We start from the raw sequence: 21634 nt of genomic DNA, 5'->3' as shown, positions 1-21634 counted from the left end.
TGTAATTTTTAAAATTAATTTGAAGTTAAAATTTTAAGATATGAATTTTATTTATGATAAGATAATAATTATAAATATACATGTATATAAATTAATGATTTTTTCGAAAATAATAATATTTTAGGTTTTAAAAAAATTATTCATGATGTAAAAATATAGTGTAATTTATATTTATAAGTAGGAAATATAATTATGTTTTAATAATAAATCGTAGAGGAGCAAAGGCAGTGTTCTTGTTGGTTGTAAATTGTATCATCACAGACAAACACTCTGAGAACCTTACACAAAACAAATTGATCCCACATTTCGCGATTTCTCATAGCCCCCATCTACCAACACAATTACATACATCTATACATACACATATACACACACCCTTCTATCGCATCAAAGCCCCAACCCTTTCTTTTCCCCAGGATCTCTACGAGAGGTACAATTACTTGACTTTTTTTTTTTTTAATTTATGTATTTTTCGAACCTTAGGTTGTAATATAGGCTTTGTATTGCTCTACATTGATTCTGTTTAATCTTCTTAGTATTGGGTTGAATGTGATTTTATGTGATTTGTTGTCTTGGGATTGATTCATATTTTCGGTAATTTTCGGTCTGGTAGTTTGGTTTTTATTCAATATTCGAGTGGAATATGGATCTGTGTTGAATATTGGATTGAGATTGGGGATATAGGGTGTGAAAGTTTCGATTTTTATAGGGTATGAAAGTTTCGATTTTTATTTAGTTTTGGTAGTTAAGTTGTTGGAGTATTAGTGAGTGCATTGGTGGAGATAGGGTTGGTTTGTGATTTACAGGGTGTCGAGGGATTGTTTAGAGGGAAGACATTGGAATTAGGTTGTGGGGTTGGTTTGATTTGGGGTGGTGTTGGATTTTTTGTTGAGGACAATTGGTGGGGGTAAACAGCAAGGTCAGTGGAAATTTGATCTTGTGTCCTGATCATGTTTGGTACTGATGGAAAGAATTGAACCTGCGTTAGTTGTCTGTCTGTATATTCTAAATCAATTCATTTCGATCTGCAATTTTTTACGAGGCTCGTTTGAATTTTATATATACATTTACAAATTTTAATTTTCAGGAGTTGTATATTAGGAATATGTTGCATGTTCCTGCAACTGTCGAGGAACAGTTGATTCTGAAAGCAATCAAGGAAGAATGTCCGTGGGAAAATCTTCCGAAACGCCTTCAGTCCACTTTGAATTCCAGGGATGACTGGCATCGAAAGTCAGTTTTTCGTATCTCAAACCTATATCGTAAATATTCACTTGTATTGTTGGCATTTTGTAATTATGCGTTGATTTCAACCTTATGTATTACTTGCGTTTTGGTGATTTAATTTGATTAATTTTGTATCATTGGTTTTTAGCTAAGCTTGTACATACACCGTGATTTGAATCATATCGTTTTTAGTATGATGTTGATGACCTATTTTTGAGCAGACATTTTAGTTTAATTTGTGTTTTAAAAAAATGTAAGTGTTAATGTTTTTTAAGCCGAGCTGGAGTCTCTTGGCTGCTTTTTACAATGTTATTAGCTTTCTGTTGAGGGGACATGTAATCAAAATGTCATTGAGTATCTTGTAGATTATCACATTTGGAAGATATATGTATTATTAACAAATACTAATTGATCTAATAGTCAAATTGTTTATTTCATTGCTTTTGCGTGTATAAATATGAGTTGATAATATGTTTATTTCTAATTTATTTCGTCGTCTTAGTAGTTATGATGCATTAGCCTCCTATTTGTATAGGGTAATTGAACACTGCATAAAAAAAAGGCTCCCATGGAATACTTCTTTTGCTCGTAAGGTTTCCAAAGAGGCTGAATACTATGAAGAAATGATGCGATATTTGCGGAAAAATTTAGCAGTGAGTATTGTCATTCTTTTTTTTTTTTCATTATTCTGGACAGTTAATTGTATATGTACGGTATTTTTGCTGATAATTATCGAATTTGACTGCCAGAATGAGTACTACATTGGGGAAGAAACAGTTTCTTGTTCTACATTGTGTAATAATTTTGTCATTGTTTTTTTTATTCAACTTTAGGTAACAACTATGTATACATTTCCTTCTACCTTCACTTAATTAAATATATGTAATGGTCATCATAGATGGTAGTCATTTATAGTTTTATGACATGACTTTTTGTGAAATTTCTGCTGAATGTTGGAATGATTATTTTATTCAATGAAAATATGAGTATAGGTGAAACTCAAGAACTGAATACATGAAATAGTCAGGCTTAATGTCAGGAACTTCTTTTTTTTACTCACATTACGTCACTCTACCACTACCTCTTTCGACATAAACATAGAGGAAAAAGAAGTTTTAATCACAATCCATAATAAGACTAAAATATCATTGCGTATCAATTAAGTGGATTAACATGACTAATCTCTAATAATGAAACAAAAATGTCCCTGCATATGTATTAAGCATCAAGTTACGTGACAACAAAATATTTTCTCCTACATAATAAATTGTAATTACAATTGACATAAATTGTCTTCTCAAGCCATCAATCATGTTTCAAATTTCTCTAATAAAAACATTTTATATAAGCAAATAAAACACAATTCACCTTAAATTTTCACAAAAATGAAAGGGAATGATTATTTTATTAAGTTATTATGTTGGCATTTCACTTTTAATCTTATTGTATTCTGGGGCAAGTGAATATTCATTTCTTTCATAAATTTTGCTTGCAGTTGTTTCCATATCACCTTGCGGAGTATGTTTGCCGTGTGATGCGGTTGTCCTCATTCAGATATTATTGCGACATGATATTTGAAGTTATGAAAAGTGGTACTTGAGTTATACCACTATGGTTGAGATACCCGAGTAGTTTTTGTTTATGTGCATTATTGCTTATACGTGAAGTTATGTAAATAGCTGAAAATCAAAATATGTTGTGGCGATCTAATTATATGTTTGCTTTGATAGAATGGAAATTAAGAGGGGAATTGGGTTGAGTAGTAGGCTGTTTTGCAGATATCTATGCATAAGCTTTATCAGTTCCCTCATCAATGTTAGGTTGTGTAATTAGCTGAAAATTAAAATATGTTGTGGCTGTTTACTTGGATGTAATGGAAATAAGGATGGGAAATGGGATGAGTAGCAGGCTACGTTACAGATATCTATGTCAACCAAAAAAAGTTGCAGCCACCATAAGCACATGTTAGAAACTCACAGCCTGGATTGTAATCAGTCCAAGATGTGTTCTCCACTGCTCAGTTCCTATAGAATCATTGTTGACTCATTTATTTGAAGGAAGGGTAAGCTTTGACATATTTGAGTTTCAATTGAAAATAGATTAGGTTAACAAGAATTGGGTTTTAGGTAGAAAAGTCAGACATAATTATAGAGATACAAAAAGAGACATTGAAATATGGGATTGACAAATATACCATTAATGTTGTTAACGCCGTCTACCTAGAAAGTGCGGAGCCCTTTAAGTGCTTAAAAAAATAATTTATATCTATACACATGGCCACATTTTTATTTCGGCAACTAAAGTGTGAAAATATTGAACTTCAGAATGAATAGTGCATTTTAGTCTATAAGTAATTAAACATAAAAATTAATTAGTATAAAATTATAACTTTATTGAGGAGAATGTGTATAATCCAACATGCTTAACATGCCCAAGGATGTACTGCTTCACTCTATTGGTTCATGTTGATTATTTCAAATTACATGGTTGTAAATGAACCTGGAAGTTGGATTCACATGTATTTTAATTATAGAACAGTGGGGGAAGTACTTAATATCTGATACGCCATAGCATTATTATACATTAGGGGAGAGCACAGACAGGGAAAGAAGAATCTTGTGTGTAATGATGTAATTTAAATTCTTATATTACAGGCCTCTTTTTTTTGATATGCGGTTCCTAATTACATGTAGATTTTGTTGAGTAACCAGCTCATCTAAAACCTTAAGGTGTTAGAGGAAGGCCCCAATTGGATCATATATTTAACACTCCCCCTCACTCGAAAGCCCATTTATGGGACGAAGAGTGGAACACCGGCGCCCATCTTTGGGGCATTAATTGCCTTTAGTGTCCACATTAAATTGTGAGGAGCTTAGGCTGGCGTGAGGACTAAGGTTCGATTCCCAGCCACCCCCAATATTCTCACAATTTATTGTGGACACTAAAGACAATTAATGCCACAAAGATGGGCGCCGGTGTTCCACTCTTCGTCCCATAAATGGGCTTTCGAGTGAGGGGGAGTGTTAAATATATGATCCTATTGGAGCCTTTCTCTAACACCTTAAGGTTTTAGATGAGCTGGTTACTCGAGTGTTAAATATATGATCCTATTGGGGCCTTCCTCTAACACCTTAAGGTTTTAGATGAGCTGGTTACTCAACATGGTATCAAAGCTTAGGCTGGCGGGAGGACTCAGGTTCGATTCCCAGCCACCCCCAACATTCTCACAATTTAATGTGGACACTAAAGACAATTAATGCCCCAAAGATGGGCGCCGGTGTTCCACTCTTCGACCCATAAATGGGCATTCGAGTGAGGGGGAGTGTTAAATATATGATCCTATTGGAGCCTTTCTCTAATACCTTAAGGTTTTAGATGAGCTGGTTACTCAACAGATTTAACACCTGAATATGTTCTATACTTGTCGTAGGTGTCCATCTGTTTAGCATATCATTCACTTGCAAATAATGTAATGTTGTATTTGTGTTACATTTGTATCCGTGCCCTTGCCATGCAAGTTATGATTGCTATCACACTACAGGTGTTATAGCAAGTCTTTTGCGTGTGGTGTTATTTTTTATAGTATCATGTATACCTTGTAATGTTTAATTCTTGCTTCTAGTAAATCTACATGTTTGCAGTACTGAAGACCCATGCCTCATCCACTTATCAATGTCATGTTGTGTCTACTAATATCATAAAAATCAGTTTTAAAATGCTTGTAGTGATGTAAAATGAATCAGTTTATTCGGGTGTAATGCGAGTTAGTGCCCTGTTGTTGAAACCCACACCAGAATTGAGTCATGCTATCATTGTATCTTCACTACCTTATAATTTGTTCTAGTCTGTTTTTGGTAGGCAGGCTTTATTGACTTGTGATTGTATTAGAACCATCAATGTATAGTTCATTGATCTTGTATTTAGTAATATTGCCAGTCATTAACTTGTAATAATATTTGCAGAACAACCTTACGACAGCATCCCAAATTTCAGTGCAGCAGATGCTCTGCGGCTTACAGGGATAGGTAGAAATGAATTCATCGACATCATGAATAAGTGCAAATCAAAGGTACTGCATAGGTTAATTAGAAATTTCCTATCATTCTGCATCAGTTGAAGACATAAATAGCCTTTCTACAAGGTGCTAGTTGCAGTGTCAAGTGGTCATCACATGATTGTTTCGTAGAAATTGCCACTTCTCTTCAGAGAAGATACACTGTGTAAACTATGTTTCTGAAATTTCATTATTAATTTGATTTTGGATGAAAATATTTTCTTTTAGTATCGAATTGTCTGATTCTACCATTCTAAATTCCAGCGTATCTAGCTGTTTATGTATTTTTGGTTAGTGCCACCAAGCCTAATCCAAAATTTGAAGGTCTGTTAAAGAATTGTGTCAGTCCCTTAAATAAATGTAAACTTGTGGGAGGAATTTGGTGTGAGAGATGGGAGATTAAAGAGGCAAAAGCAATGATTATGGCCACTATATATTCATTGCCTAAAATTTTTTGCATACAAAATCACTGTCCACTTAAGAGTGCAGATTGCGGAGGCATGATCATGTCATGACCACTATAACTTATCAAAGTTTAGCTGGTTAACTGCCCCTACCGACTTATAACAGACCTCAGACAGACAGATAAATAGTTTAAATTAAACAAATTGGAGTGGGAGGACTCGAACACAAGACCCCTTCTTAAGCTGAGCTCCGATATCATGTCAAGTAATAAACTCATCTTGAACCATAAGGTATTACAGGAAGGCCCCAACTGGATCATATGCAAATCAACATATATAAAATCAATATATCATTACTAATTTAAAGTTTTCTTGGAATATTAGTTGAAATGAAGCTCCCTTGAGCTCATATTTGAATCCAATTATATCTCATGGTCCGTCTTGCCTCATTAATTAAACGAGTTTAGTGTCATTACTATCTTCGAAGCACATGCAAATACTAGTGTTTTTATGCTAAATCCTTTGACATTCATCCAGAAAATAATGTGGAAGCTGAACAAGTCTATTGCCAAAGAACTTTTGCCATCACAACCTGTCGATTTTAAGATTGACCCTTGGTGGGGTGTTGGTCTGGTCAATTTTACTCTTGAAGAATTCAAGGTGAGATCTCTTGTATTTGTAGTCACTTTTGCATGGGAGTGCAAATTATTTTCTTGGGCTTAAGTCTCATTGCGATTTTGAAGTCCATTGTACATGATTGATACAGTCTTTGTTATATTCTTTACCAGAAACTTTCAGAAGAAGAAATGGCAACCATTGATAAAATTTGCAAGGAGGAAGCAAATGCCTTTGTCCTCTTTGATCCCGAAATTGTAAGGGGTCTTTACCGACGGGGACTAGTTTACATTGATGTTCCTGTGTATGCTGATGACCGTTTTAAAGGTAATTTCTTTGCACTAAGTTGTATTAAATTTTTAGATCTCTAAATTTCCACAGATTAGCATATTCAGTTAATGTTTGTTTCCATGGTTATCATGGCGCCAAGGCTGAGTCAAGCCACTACTGTACTGTCTGCATGATATGTTGCTAAGGTCGTTCAATAAATAGTTCAATTTTAGTCATCTTTTTCTTTTTTTTATTGGGCCGGGTTGGAACCTGCTTGATCACTACTTGCGGCTGTCTGGGCAAGTTGATGGGCGACTTTTTTTCGAAATGCAATTGGCCGGACATCAGTAACCATGTTTGTTTCATTATAACAGGGTTAAGCACACTAGATAGTTCTCCAGCATAAGTAGATTATAGTAGCATACTCATACTTGCCAAAAGCTATTCAAGTCAAATAAATTTACTTAAAATATGTATGTACCTTTAAATATTCGTGTAACAAATGTTTTTGAAGATTGAAGATTTTATATTCTGGAGCAAATAAGTTGTTTCCTAGCGCTTTTCAGACCCATCTGTAAATTCTACTCCTTAAAAAAGAAACGCGTATCTGCATCAGCAAGTTTATTAGCAAAGGCGGTTTATGTCCAATTTCTTACTAGTCAACATTATAAAATTTAACTGTTGATCCATTGCATTGTCTTGTTATTAAGTTGTTCACCTGCCTGGGATATGTGGTTCCATTAGGATGTGATTCAGTCCTGCTTATATCTCTGAACCCATTGTTTTCAATCTGTTTCAGTCATTTTGCTCTTCCAGTCAATTTGAAGAACTCTAATGTCATAGGATTACCTCCTAATCTGAATGTTAAAGTAGTTAGAGATTGTTATATTGTATACTGCGTATATGACAGAAATTGATCTTTTGATTTGGCGTTCTACTGTGTGCTGTTATTTTTTGATTTCCAGCTACATTTAAGTTTAGAATGTTGATGTTTACAGTGTTTCAGTTTCCAGGCTCGAAGGATTTATTTCAAACAGGGAGCAAGCTTATGAAGACCCCATTGAGGAGTAAGTTAATTGTTTAATTACATATGAACTTCGTTTCTGTGAAGGGAGTTGTAGCATTAATGACAAAAACTTTTACAGGGTGTTATATGCCGTGTTTGTGGTTTCGAGTGAGAACTCCACAGTTGCTGAATTGGCGTCTACGTTACAAGCTGACCTTTCTCAACTACAGGCTGCCGCCTCATTTGTTTGCCGCCTGGGATGGGCGGAAAAAATTATTGATCCCGCATCCATTCTTCAAGAATCAGTGGTACCTGGCATTTCTTCAGTTACCCTCAGCGATGATGAAAATAACATGGGTTCTACAAACATGGCAACTAATGGTAGTGATTTTCGACAAGGGGATGTTGCAAGGACAGAAAACAGTGACGCACATGTTGCTTTTGTTGTTGATGCTAATATAACATCATATCTTATGATGGGCTCTGTCTCACCAGGTTGGTTTTTTATTTACTTTTACATTGTCTTGCGCTGCCTTGCAGTATATTGAAAAAGATGTTATTTATTGTTCTGCAAGGTGCTCTTACCGTGTTTTTAGCAGTGATGGCTGAAATATTTTGGTTGCTCCTACATGGTGCTGTATCAGTTCTTTTTTTATTTGAAAATTAAGTTACTTTAATACTATGTACCATATAGGCCATAAAAATGGTATGCTATTATGATGTATGATTAAAAGGCAAGTTGTAAGGGGAAGAAAATTGTTCAAATTGAATACATATGAGGTTAATTTAATTTCAAACATTAATATATTGGTTCAATCTTGGTTGATGAGGAACGAGAATAAAGAATTAATTTATTTGTTACTAATTAGTTTGTATTTATTTAGTCTAAAGATAAATAATGTATATAGTCTACATGGAGTTAATATTTTATGTGTGGGCCTAGTAGTTTATTAATTAAATTGGTTATTTATAATAAAGCCCAACTGTTACGGGCCTTAGTCCATTAGTTATTTATTAGGGTTTTTATTCCTATATAAGCATTGTAATCCTCAACTAAGCTTTTGATTATACACTTTTCTTGAGAATAATATTGATTAATTATTCTTGGGAATCATAGAATTCATTGCTTTATCCTTTGTTCTTATTTTTATATTATAATTCATCTTTCTAAAATCTTGTCCTACATCAATTTGTATGAGCCGAATCCTGAATCTTTTTACTGTTCACGCTGGTCATCGATGGAATCACTGTTCACTGATGTTTTTCACTATTAATCTCCGGATTTTCACACGGATGCTATCTCTATACTACCCCGCCGCTGCCGAACTTTAAAACTATCAATCCCCACCAGAAAACCACCTAAAATCTGTCCTGCATCATTGGTAATGATAAGCTTGCAAAACTTAATTATCACATTTAAATCAATGATATGGTTGACTTAACACTCAACAGCATGTGTCAGACTGGCAAGCTGAGTCAACTTGTTATGCACCCAGTAGAGTCTACTGTTAAGCACGTTTATTACACACGTGTCAAGGGGTAAGAAAGGCATTGCAGCAAATATTTAAGGATATATGCGTAATAACGGAGAGGGAGCAAAGGGGAGAATATATACAGCACATAGGGGAATATTAGGGCATGAAGAAGTTAGTACTGTCTTTATTTTTATTGGGAGAGAATTGGGCCTCTCGAAAGTCCATTATTTATCCTCGTTTTTCCTTTCATTGTTGTTGCTTGATCGAGAGAGTTGACTACTGTAATTCAGAGGAGTTAACTATATTTTGCAGCTTATGTGTTATCATTGCTGTTAATCAATAGAATCGTAGTAATTCATTACAAGTGGTATCAGAGCACTTCGTTCCGATGGGACCGTCGATGCCAACACAACAACTATATCTGATTGAAGAGAAGATTATGGCGATGGAGGAATCAATTTCGGAAATGGTGTCGAAGGCAATAGATAGAGCAGTGAAAGCGATGCATTATTCGCTTTTAGAGATGGTTAGGAAGGTTGATAAAGACGGTGAAGAGGATTCTTATTCAAGGGAGTTGTCCACAAATCAGGTAAGTCAATCTTTTAATGCTCCTACTCAAATTTTGGGAGTTGATAAACTGGATAATTTGAATAGAGTAGAGAAACATGTGAATGAAAAGTGTGAGTATTCAAACAAGTCACAAACGGTACAATATGTAAAGTCTGCCCTCAAAATGTTTGATAATAGTTCCGAGAGAGTGCAAGTAGATAAAGCTCTATTATCGTCTGCTATTGTTTTGTCTGCTGAGACGTGCGAAAAGGATTTAAAAATATATTTTCAACAATTTGTCAAGTACGATATGATTAAGGTGTTTAAGCTACATAAAAAGGAGTATGATAAGGTTTCGTTTTACAAGATTCAAGAAGACGAACATGGTAAGAATCGCAGAAAAGGGAGTTATAAGGAAAGGTATGAAGTTAAATATGATGGAAATAAGATGCCTGATTTCGTTAAAGATTCTAAACTAGAGGTATTTCAGCCTTTCAAAGGGATAGAGCAATCAATAGAGATTAATGAACGGCCTGTTAAGGATGTGGTTGAGGATGTGGTTGCCAGGACAATAATATTATTTATGCTGGTAATTGCATATGGTAAGAGAAGAGGATGTAAACTGTTTGAAAATAAGCTTCAAAGAAATTTAGTGGCTTGTGATGGTGTAGGTGAAAGAACGTGTTATTTTAAGCTACACGAGGATGAGTATGGGAAGATTGAGGTTTTGGAAGAAAGTAGTGAAAACATATATGCGTTAAAGTTGTTCGTGAAGAGGTCCGATGCATCATTAGGTTTAAAGAAATCAAAATCGAAGACTTCGAGTTTCATAGCTGCATTACATTTGCAGGCGGATAATTTTGAATGTGTTCTGAAGTGTGTTAGGGATTTGAGAGATTGCGAGGGAGATAGTGATAATCACCCGAGTTTGAGTGTGTTGGCTATGAAGGCATGGTTAGAGATAGGGAGGTTTGAAGAAGATGGGATGGAATTGAAATGTATGGTAGTTAACAAGGGGATTACTAAAGTTGATTGGATGTCGTTGGTGGAATTGTACTTTCTGGCAATTAGAACAGCAAGGGCTGAGACAGTAAAGGGGACATTTTTGGTACTTTTAGGGAGATGTCAGGTAAGTGCAGGTACAACCACCAAACTGGTTCATTTTCCAATAGCATTCCAAGCTAAAAAACTAATCAATAATCCTGAGATTGTAATGACTGAGTTTATTGAGGGTCTTGTGGAAAGTTATCATGGATTACAGTACTTTGATGGCTTTCCAGAGGTGAAGGTTTTATTACATTCTGACATTTCAAGTAAAACCAATGAAAATAAGTTTTTTATATCAGGAGGTGGAAGTGGCCATGAGCCTGCTCAAGCTGGATTTGTGGGAGAAGGGATGCTGACGGCTGCTATATTTGTTGGATCTATTATAAAAGCAAGCTTGCAGAAACTGGATTATGAGATTAAGACTCTAAATTGGCCGGTTGGATTTGATGGTAATCATCCGCCCACCAACATCCTTGTTCATGTACCATCATCTCGTTCAGCAATAATAAACGATACCTTGATTCAACCGCATCAGCTCAATCAACAAGCGCGAATCCTTGAGGCTGCTATTGAAATTAAGGATAATTTAATTGACTGGGATAGTAAATATGGTGTGGGTAGTGAGGGGTCAAAGGCGGTGGTTGAGCTTCTTTGCACATCAGTCAATGAGTTAACTCTTAATTGTAATGGTGTGTTAATGATGTCGGAACTAGTGATCATTTGGTATGCGCAACTATTTTATTTTGATTATATTATGAAAGCTAATGCAAATAACAGGCGGAGGGATGAGGAGTTTCAAGTGGACGAGAAGGTGTATGTAAAGTTCCAACAGTATCGTCTATGGTCGGTGGCATATAGGCCATGTGACAAGTTATCAGCCAAGTTTTATATGCCTTTCGAGATACCTCAACGCATTGGACAGGTGGCGTATTGTATGCTACTTCTGGCGGAGAGTAAGATATATCACGTGTTCCACATTTCTGAGCTGAAAAGTGCAGCCCATGTTATGATGCCAGACCAAGTAGCACCTCGGTTGGAATTAGTTGCAAGAGTAGAAGCGTTGGTGGATGTACATCAAGTACAACAAGGTTTGGAGGCTGACTCGGAGGTTTCAATTAAGTGGCATGGCTTATCATTATTTCAGATTATCCAGATAATTGGAACCGTTGCTTACAAACTAGAATTGCTACCTGAGAGTAAAATACGTCCGATTTTTCACGTGTCACAACTCAAACAACATGTGGGTCGGGTTCCAGTTTCTTGTACAATTCCCCTCCCCCAACTCACTTCAGAGATGGAGCTACCAATGGAACCAGCAACATTGTTAAGTTTCCGTCGTACTCGACACAATGGTCAAGATCACATAAAGGTTCTAATGCACCGGAAAGGATTGCCCCTCTTTAAACTACTTGGGAGGATATGAGTTTCATTGACCATCGTTTTCCATGGTTTCACCTTGAGGACAAGGTGAGTCTCTGGGAGCGGGGTATTGTTATGCACCCAGTAGAGTCTAGTGTTAAGCACGTTTATTACAGGCACGTGTCAAGGGGTAAGAAAGGCATTGCAGCAAATATTTAAGGATATATGCGTAATAACGGAGAGGGAGCAAAGGGGAGAATATATACAACACATAGGGGAATATTAGGGCATGAAGAAGTTAGTACTGTCTTTATTTTTATTGGGAGAGAATTGGGCCTCTCGAAAGTCCATTATTTATCCTCGTTTTTCCTTTCATTGTTGTTGCTTGATCGAGAGAGTTGACTACTGTAATTCAGAGGAGTTAACTATATTTTGCAGCTTATGTGTTATCATTGCTGTTAATCAATAGAATCGTAGTAATTCATTACACAACTTTTATGATGACTTGACCATGTTTAGTTCCACTAGTTCAGCTGATCAAATTTTGAGTTTTTTTTTAATTCTGGAGTCTGGACCTTGAAGTTATGAACATCTCAATATATATGTATAACCTTTGAACTCAAGCAAAGAGAAAGCATATATCCTGCGGCTGATGTTAGCTATTTCTTGTCGGTTGTGGACCTTCTGTTCCAACAACATCCAAGATCTATAGATTATTTTTTTCCGCCATAACATACACAGACATAATTATTTTAAGCTTTGTCAGCTAAGCAGTCCTTCGTGATGTGGACAAAAAAAGTAATTAATTTTATACAGATATAATTTTTTTTGTTATTTGGGAAAATTTATTGCAATTGTTAAGGATAATTATATAATTAAGGCATTAAATTAGTATTGGGTAGTTAGGATGTAGTATTTGGATAATGATTAGTTTTCTTATTATAGGAAATTGCATGTTTTATCCCGTATGAATCTGAATATTGACATTAATGGAGGGATGTCCTGATAATAAGATTGGGACTTTTGGCGGGATTAATGGCGGTGATGATGGTGGTCAAAGAATAGAGTGTGGTGGTTGATGATGTGAAGTGGTTGAGATAAAAGGGCAGCTCAAGATCTTAGAGAATAGTTCTCTATTGTATCGATCGGTCCTATACAATGTACTTTAATATCTCTACTACATATAGGGAATTAAGCATGACGTAATTCTTAGAGATCAAGAAATCTATCAGGCTAGATTTCTATTCCCGAGAATGGAGAACTTAAACCCGCTGGGCCAGAAATTGCCTTAAAGAATTCACTAGAACTTAACTAATAGTTTTTTAGAGTGTGGCAGTTCAGCAATTGACCCTGATTTGTCATAGGTAACAGTTATGAAAGCCTGCTGTTGTTTATACGCTTCAGTAAAGATAGCCACATGTTTAGAGGAGTTGCTCCGAATTAATTATTGCCCTAGTCAAGGCTGTCAAAAAATCCGAAAAATCCGATATTCGTCCGAAAAATCCGCATTCGTATCCGAAATAAAGCGGATATTATCCGTATTCGAAACAAAAGGGATATTATCCGTATTCGAATCCGATGCTTGAGGATACGGATATAGGCATACTCGCATCGGAAGATATCCGAATCCAAATAAATATATTATATTTAAAGATTTATATAATTTAAAATTTATTATATTAAATTTATAGTGTGCGTGTATGTATATAAATATACACACACATATATAATTAAATATTATGTTTATACAAATTTTATATAATTGTAAAAATAGTATTGACATATATAAAAAAATCATTTGAGTTCAACAATTTAAAGATAAAAAATACATTGAAAAGATAAATAAAAATTAATTTTTGAATAAATTAAAATAGGATTAAATCACTTTAACTCTTATTTTAATTTTTAAAAATGAAATTTTAATTTTTACTGTATTTTTTATTTTTATTTTGAATTTTTAATATAAAAATAAAGATATCGGATTCGGATCCGGATATTATCCGTATCCGGATAGTATCCGTCGGATCCGGATTCAGATATTATTCTTTAAATATTTCCGGATTCGGATATGGATACAGATATAAATTTTCGGATTCGGATCCGGATACGGATATAGGCAAATCCGTATCCGAAATATCCGTTTGACAGCCCTAGCCCTAGTAGGTAAGTCTCTACTTGGTGGAAGTAGGTTACATCTCCATAATCCTTACCCCTCGGCTCCTCTTGGAATGAGACAATTGATTACAGTCAGTTTCCATAGTATTTCCAATAAGCAACTATCAAAGAGATCTTTAACAAGTAACATACCAGTAACTCACCATCGAGGGTGCCTAGGCTGCCCAGGTGAGGTCCTGGCCTTGTATACCTTTGTAGATATTATACTATGTCTTTATTCCTGTATAGAGCTTTCCTTGCACAAATACTTATGCAAATAATATGTACTTGACTCAGTTCTCCAACTCCTTCAGCATAACAGGCTGAAAACAAGCCTTCTTCATATAATTTCAATATCATAGGGTGTGTTGAGTTGTACTGGGTGCTATCTTTCACGCCCTGGCCTTCAGTAAACATCCCTCAAGGGAGCCTCCAATAAGCAACCCACCCTGAAGAGTGGTCTTTAGCAATTTCCTATCAGAAATCCCCTATAAGGGGGCACCCTTGTACAAGTTAAAATATTTCAGAAATGTAGTATGGGTGTCTTCCATAGCAAAAAAATCCAAGTCTTCGTGAGCACTGCCTGATGTGGGTGCTTCCGGGTGCTCCCTCCTTAGTGGGTGTCGCGTAATATTTTATAGTTTACCATTTTAAAACATATGGAACCAAACCGCATTTGTGAAACAATATGTATGGATGTAAATATCCCTGATTCCGAAGAGGATGCAATATGCGATCTACGTATAAACTTTTTAATTAGCAGTATTAATCAGACGAGGGTCATGAATTGATTTGAGAAATCGAGGGTCCACTTTGGGAGAAGTTTTCTCTTTTGAGATGTTATTCAGGAAGTTCCCAAATTATTACTCCTAGACCTCGTCCTGCATCATAGTGTAAAGTAGAGCAATGGTTCTATCTGAAGCTTGAGACCTTGAAACAACCTTGGAATTGTGGAAATTGGATGCATTTTAATGCAAAAAATATTGATTCATAACTTTTACATATTTTCAGCCCCCATTGAGGGTCCACTTTGGGAGAAGTTTTCTCTTTTGAGATGTTATTCAGGAAGTTCCCAAATTATTACTCCTAGACCTCGTCCTGCATCATAGTGTAAAGTAGAGCAATGGTTCTATCTGAAGCTTGAGACCTTGAAACAACCTTGGAATTGTGGAAATTGGATGCATTTTAATGCAAAAAATATTGATTCATAACTTTTACATATTTTCAGCCCCATTGTATTTTAAGGTTCAATCTTGCATTCAAGGTTTTTCTCATAAAAATGGGGGGGGGGGGGGCTTGGAGTAATTATTATTTTTCCCTGATTTGGCAAAATGTGTAGGTTCTTTCATGTTTAAGTAAGCACACAATCTTTGCATGATACAATTTATATTCTATTCAATATGTCTGTCTTTCTAAATACATTATCTTGTTTCTTGATGCATTTTGCAGGGCTAAAGTCTCATGCGGTGACATTATACGAAGCCGGTAAACTGGGATATGCTAGCATTACAGATCTTTGCAAAGATCTCAGTACGTTAGAGGGAGCCAAATTTGAGGGTGAATTGCAAGAATTTGCAAATCATGCATTTAGCCTCAGATGTATTCTTGAGTGTTTGTCTTCTGGTGGAATTGTTAATGAAGAGCAAGACACCAGTGTCATGGTACGGTCAAGCAATATTGAAGGTACTGTAATCACTGGACCTCCCTCTGACTAGTAAATCGATTATTCTTGCACGATTACTTGTATTCATCACCTGTGGAAGATTCTAATATTGCTGTATGTGTAATTTTGAATTCAGATAATAATAACCTGTCAGCTACTGTGTCTGAGGAAAGTGATAATAACAACCTGTTAGCTACTGTGCCTGAGGAAGGTGATCAATTAAGTGAGACTCCCAAGTCAGATCGTAGTATCCATGACAATGAGAGTTCCGTCTCCGCTGAAGGCTCTGCAATCAAAACAGAAACCACTAGGAAAATCAGAAAATACCGTGTCGATATTCTTCGATGTGAAAGCTTAGCTTCTCTTTCCTCAGCAACCCTGGAACGGTTATTTCTTCGTGACTATGACGTTGTTGTATCCATGGTTCCATTACCTCAGTCTTCAGTTTTGCCTGGACCGAAAGGCCCTGTTCATTTTGGCCCACCCTCCCATTCATCAATGACACCTTGGTTGAAAGTAGCACTGTATTCAGCCATTGGTAGTGGGCCTCTGTCAGTTGTTTTGATGAAAGGTCAATGTTTGAGGTTGCTTCCTGCACCATTGGCCGGTTGTGAAAAGGCTCTTATATGGTCTTGGGATGGATCTACTGTTGGAGGTCTGGGTGGAAAGTTTCAAGGGAATTTGGTTAAAGGAAGTATACTTTTGCATTGCTTGAATGCTATTCTCAAGTATTCAGCTGTACTTGTGCAGCCCCTTACAAGATATGACCTTGATGATCGTGGAAATATTACTACGATGGATGTTCCGTTGCCTTTAAAGAACTCTGATGGTTCAATTTCCGATATAGGAAAAGAACTGGGCCTATCTGTCGAAGAAAGCTCAAAGCTGAACGCTATGTTAATTGAGATGGCCGATAAGATAGACTTTTGGACCATTGGTTACATTCGCCTATTAAGACTCTTCAAGGATAAAGAATCAGAACAATTGTTACCTGATGATCAGAAGTACGAATGGGTTTTGTTGGGTGTAGAATTTGGTGTTCCACTGTTTAGTCCAAAATTGTGCAACCAAATATGTAAACGAGTGGTTCATTCAGAATTACTACAATCAGATTTAATAACTGAGCATCATGAGTCGATGCAAGAACTCAGGCGAAGGCTACGTGATGTCTGCTCAAAATACAATGCCACAGGTCCAACTGCAAAGCTTCTTTACAATAGGGAGCAAACAAAGGAATCTTCAAAAACTCTAATGACCTATGCAAGTAATAAGTGGAATCCGCTTGCAGACCCATCCTCGCCCATTTCTGGGGCCATGGGAGAACACCAGAGATTAAAACTTGCAAACAGAAAACGTTGTATGACAGAAGTGTTGAGCTTTGATGGTAACATCTTGAGGTATGTATTGACACATTCTCTTTCACCATATGAGGCTGTTTGCAGTAGTACCGTTTTTCTTACTAGTTCTTTAGTTTTTATACTCCCATTATCCGGTTTTCTTTTTCTTTCGTTGCTTTCCTATTGTAGCTAATGCCAATGCCACACGATATTATGGTTTCATATTTGAAAACCGATCGGATTAAATATGTAATCAAGTTACTGTAGCTGCTGGTTTTAATCCCGAAACTTTTCGTATATAAAGAATGAGAGAGAGACTTGATTTTCTTTCTATAAAATTGAATTTGCTATGGATTTCATGCATTATCCCCGAAAAAAGCCATAAATATTGGTGCAACTGTCACCGATATGCCCATTAATGAGATTTCTTATTTTGATTGAGGTATTAAATGATTTTCAGATCCTATGCTATGGCCCCTGTTTATGAGGCTGCTACACGGGTAGTAGAAGAATCACACAATAGCAGTGGTAAAGTTGACAGTAAAGTCGAATCAGATGACATGGACAGCAAAGACGTAACTCACCCTGGTGTCAATCTTCTTTTTGACGGATCTGGGTTGAGGCCTTTTGATATTGGAGCTTGCCTACAGGCCCGACAACCTGTCTCTTTGATAGCTGAAGCATCAGCAGCGTCTTCTGCAATTAAATAAGTTCAAAGTACAGCTTCACAAGTGCATGAAAATATAAAGTTTCTTCCTTACGTGCAATGTTCCGAATGTTTGGAATCTGGCATGATATGCAATGTTATGTACAAGGTACCTAATTTTTAAATTTTTATTTTTGTGTCAATGCCTTTTGTTTAATAATTTATATCTGGATATCAAATTACATAGCTATGCTAGAACGTTGCTATCTGTGTCAACTTTATGTTATTTTCATAAGTTACTTGATGAAATGATCTAAAAAAATGTAAGCTGACAATTAAACTTGGCCGCAAGGTAACCTGAATCTGCAGTTACTTCTGCTGATATGCTGCAGACTAATGTAGTTGCTAGTAAGTAATAACTCTGTAAGTGGTCTGCATCCGGAAGGATAAAATGCCAAGGAGAACACAATTTGTTTTTGGAATTCTTTGTTTTTGGAATTTTGATACTTACATCTGAAAACCTTTTGCAAAGGCTTAATTTGTGGGATGATTAATCAGTTCTCCTTATAAGATCTTTTGCAAAATCTTAAAAAGTTCTTACTTTTGACTTGCTGTGCTTTAAATTTACTTGTTCTTCTGTTATATTAATAAGCTGAAATCCTTATTTCCTTCTCGTTGACATGCAGGTCTGATAGTCAGATTACAGTTATTACGGATTCATGTAGAAATAGAGCTCATCCTTGATGCTTTCCCAAATGTCTGATATCCATAATATGGCAGATGTTGACACTTGACAGGCCGCCTGTAAGATTAAATACGTATATAAAGCTTGATATTGATTTGCTTAAAGCACTCGTATTTTTTGGTTGCGTAGTTTACTTGAGAATAGTGAGACTTTCGGGGGAACATGGTTTTACTGTAAACATTATAATCATGTTTTATTTTAATTATTACAAGCAAGAAGGGATTGATGCATGAACCAATCATAGTTAATCAATAGAATGAAAGAACGTGTTCTAGTGATGGATGTACGCAATTTGTATTCTTTTGAAGATGTCTGGTTTATGTTGCTAGACGATAGTTTAGTAGGGGGAATTTTATGTTAATTGCCCCTTGGGGAACTTTGCCCCCACCACATTCCATTTTATTAGCACCAAAAACATAAAAAGAATGAAGAACAATACCCAGCTCTTGACAAAAAAAGAACAATACCTAGCTTTAAAGGCTGCTGTAAAACACGATATAAACACTAGACCCCAAAATCCAAGACTCAGACAAAGATCTAAATGTTGAAACAAAAGTCACTCCAATCTCATAAAATTTGTATGACCACTAGTAAAAAATTCATGAGGAGTATATAGTTTAGAAACAAAGACTCTGTTAGTATTTTTACTATTTATAAATAAATTATTTTCTCTACAAGTTTTATGTTAAAACAACCCCATAGAAAAAAATTAAGTTTCGTCAGTGTGACAAAAATGACCATTGGATTTATCCAAATTTTTATAGATACCGCTGGAGTTAAAACTGTTTTCCCCAAATTTTTTTGATGGAAGAAAAGAAAGGAGATGAATTAATTACTATTGGTCGTTGCTGAATGGTTTATTCAGAAACAAAATAAAATAAAGCTAAAAATTTCGAAAAAATTCTATACATAATTGCGTTTGAACTTTTTTTCCCCTCTGTATTCGGGGAAATTTGGAGAGGAAAATTGATCTGCCCATCCCATGTACTGGATGGAGTATCATCACTCTTTATGTCGCAAAGAGCAGGGTATGGTCGATATTCAGTAATGGAGTGTGTGAGTATCTAAAGTTACGAAATTAATCATAAAAGATGGCTAGTTAATCAATCAGTATAAATAATACATGAAAGCACCAATAAAAATGGAGTACAAATAAAGGAAAAGGGGGGAGAAAGCACTGCCTCTATCCTGACCACAACGCAAAGCTCTTAGTAAACCAACATTAGAGCACTACTCAAGAACATAATAGGTATGAACGGATATACAGTTGGTGATGAGGTAGATGAAGTCGGAGCATGGCCTGAAGTAGACGTAGGTGGTGTTAATGAACTTCCAGATGGAGTGGGAGTAGCTCCAGCTCCTGTGGCAGTTGCAGCAGTCACAGCTAGCTTCATGCCACCACTGCAATGACCTATTACTCCACAGATGAAGTAATGCGGGCCTGCAGTCTTCAGAGGGATGGTTGTCGAACCCGAGCTATCAGTACTGATTGAATTTCCAACAGTGCAGGAGCTAAAATCACCTGAACTTACTTCATCTACGGTATGACCACTTCCATACTTGAAGACTACAAATAACCAAAAACAAAATTTGTCAGTGTTTAAGATTCTGAAACTAATGGTTCAAAAATATAAAGAAAAGTTGTTATAGAATGTTACAGAAGTGTGAACTTACTGAGATTATCTCCAACACTAAAGGTTTTGTCAGTTGCCCAAGTTTTGTAATCACCAGTGAGTGTCCAGCCAGATGAGTCCCCTACAGTGTAGTCTTTGCCGAAACTTGGAACAGCAGCAGCTAATAGGATGAAGAAGGAGCATACAATTTTGGCAGCGGAGTTGGCCATTAGAGTTGCTTAAAAGAGAGAAAGAGATGGTTGAGATATGATTTATAAGGCAGAGGTGTCCTTTATATAGACTATATATAGGGATCTTATAGTAAAAAAAAAATAAAGGGTAAAGCTACTACGCAAGTGGAACCGTGCAGTACGTAGTAGTAACAAAACCGCATAAATTTGTGAAGCTAAAAAGCACATTGTGAATCTAAATCTCACAAATTCAAAGGTTGCAGTTCGGTTATAAGTTGTAAAATAAAAATAAGAGTATTTTAATTATTTATTGAAATGCTAATCACACCATACTCTAAGCGGAAGTCTTGTATTTTGTGTGCTGACTTTTAGTAAATTATTATTATGGTCTAGTTAGTGTGCGTCTTTTTTGGTTGTACAAGTAATAACTGAGGAAAACATTAGGAAAAACAAAGGTTTGTATATTTCCGGGCTTATGTAATGCGAGTGATGGACCATCACTGATATATGAGCATGACAGCAGGGTGATGCAGTAAGTTTGTTGCACTGAATATATACCGAGTATAGGATACTGCCAGTTGTATATTACAGTATGACACTCTTTGCACTAGTTGGGAATATCTATTACGGGACCTTGCTTCAAAACTTGTATTTTATTTTAATTAATAAAATTCTTATTTTTTATTTTAAATTCCCATATTTATATTAATATTTAAATATTTTGAATTTCAAATAAAATTTAAATTTTCAAACATATAGTTTCATCAAATTCAAAATTTCAAATTAAATTCAATTTGATACGGGTGATAAATCTAAGATCCCTTACTTTTTATTTAGAGTTATTCATTTTTTGGAAGTAACTTATGGTATATTGTTGAGCTGATATGAAGATATGCATAAATAACTTGAGACTGTAATCTAAAATATAACTTAATTTACAAAAAATAACCTTACAATTAATAAAATTATATACTTTTAACCTCCTAGTCGGAGTTCCCACACCTACCAACCCACCTTGACAGAAGGCGATATCAAAGCTAAAGAGTGATGAAGCGAGCTTGTCAAAATATAATCATGCCTAACTAAAAGGATGTATGAACAAATCATTGCATCAAAAAAGTGGAAACCCTCTCTTTATCAATCTGGAACCCTATTCTCCTGTTGGGGCCGGCCGCCCATATGGGGAGTACCAGATAAATCTAAACATACAAAGAGTAGTTTTTAGGTAGAATTCAACTTACTGGCTCTCAAATTCAAGTAGAACCCTTATTAATCCCAT

General features: G+C 35.7%; 2 protein-coding genes across 3 annotated transcripts; one reads left to right on the top strand and one right to left on the bottom strand.

Moving 5' to 3' along the window:
* The first annotated feature begins 224 nt into the window (after positions 1 to 224).
* LOC141720918 (uncharacterized) lies at positions 225 to 18827 on the top strand. Of its 2 annotated transcripts, none has more exons than XM_074523611.1 (13): positions 225 to 430; positions 1102 to 1233; positions 1763 to 1880; positions 2723 to 2819; positions 5190 to 5296; positions 6223 to 6345; positions 6474 to 6627; positions 7577 to 7637; positions 7716 to 8071; positions 15610 to 15843; positions 15960 to 17220; positions 17621 to 17975; positions 18493 to 18827. In XM_074523611.1, the coding sequence occupies exons 2-12, from the start codon at positions 1106 to 1108 to the stop codon at positions 17868 to 17870; spliced, it is 2889 nt and encodes a 962-aa protein (XP_074379712.1). In that variant the 5' UTR covers positions 225 to 430; positions 1102 to 1105; the 3' UTR covers positions 17871 to 17975; positions 18493 to 18827. The 2 variants fall into 2 exon arrangements, with proteins under 2 accessions (XP_074379712.1, XP_074379711.1); XM_074523610.1 differs by having other exon boundaries at positions 1088 to 1233.
* Positions 18828 to 19629: 802 nt separating this feature from the next.
* Positions 19630 to 20440, bottom strand: LOC141720917 (blue copper protein-like). The gene is made up of 2 exons (XM_074523609.1): positions 20226 to 20440; positions 19630 to 20118 (listed from the first exon to the last, which is right to left on the bottom strand). The coding sequence occupies exons 1-2, from the start codon at positions 20392 to 20394 to the stop codon at positions 19760 to 19762; spliced, it is 528 nt and encodes a 175-aa protein (XP_074379710.1). The 5' UTR covers positions 20395 to 20440; the 3' UTR covers positions 19630 to 19759.
* Positions 20441 to 21634: the final 1194 nt, after the last annotated feature.

This window comes from Apium graveolens, chromosome 4 (genome assembly GCF_009905375.1).
Source record: "Apium graveolens cultivar Ventura chromosome 4, ASM990537v1, whole genome shotgun sequence".
NCBI classification, from domain to species: domain Eukaryota; kingdom Viridiplantae; phylum Streptophyta; class Magnoliopsida; order Apiales; family Apiaceae; genus Apium; species Apium graveolens.
The sequence above is the reverse complement of the archived record's forward strand: the minus strand, read 5'-3'. Positions and strand labels throughout refer to the sequence as shown.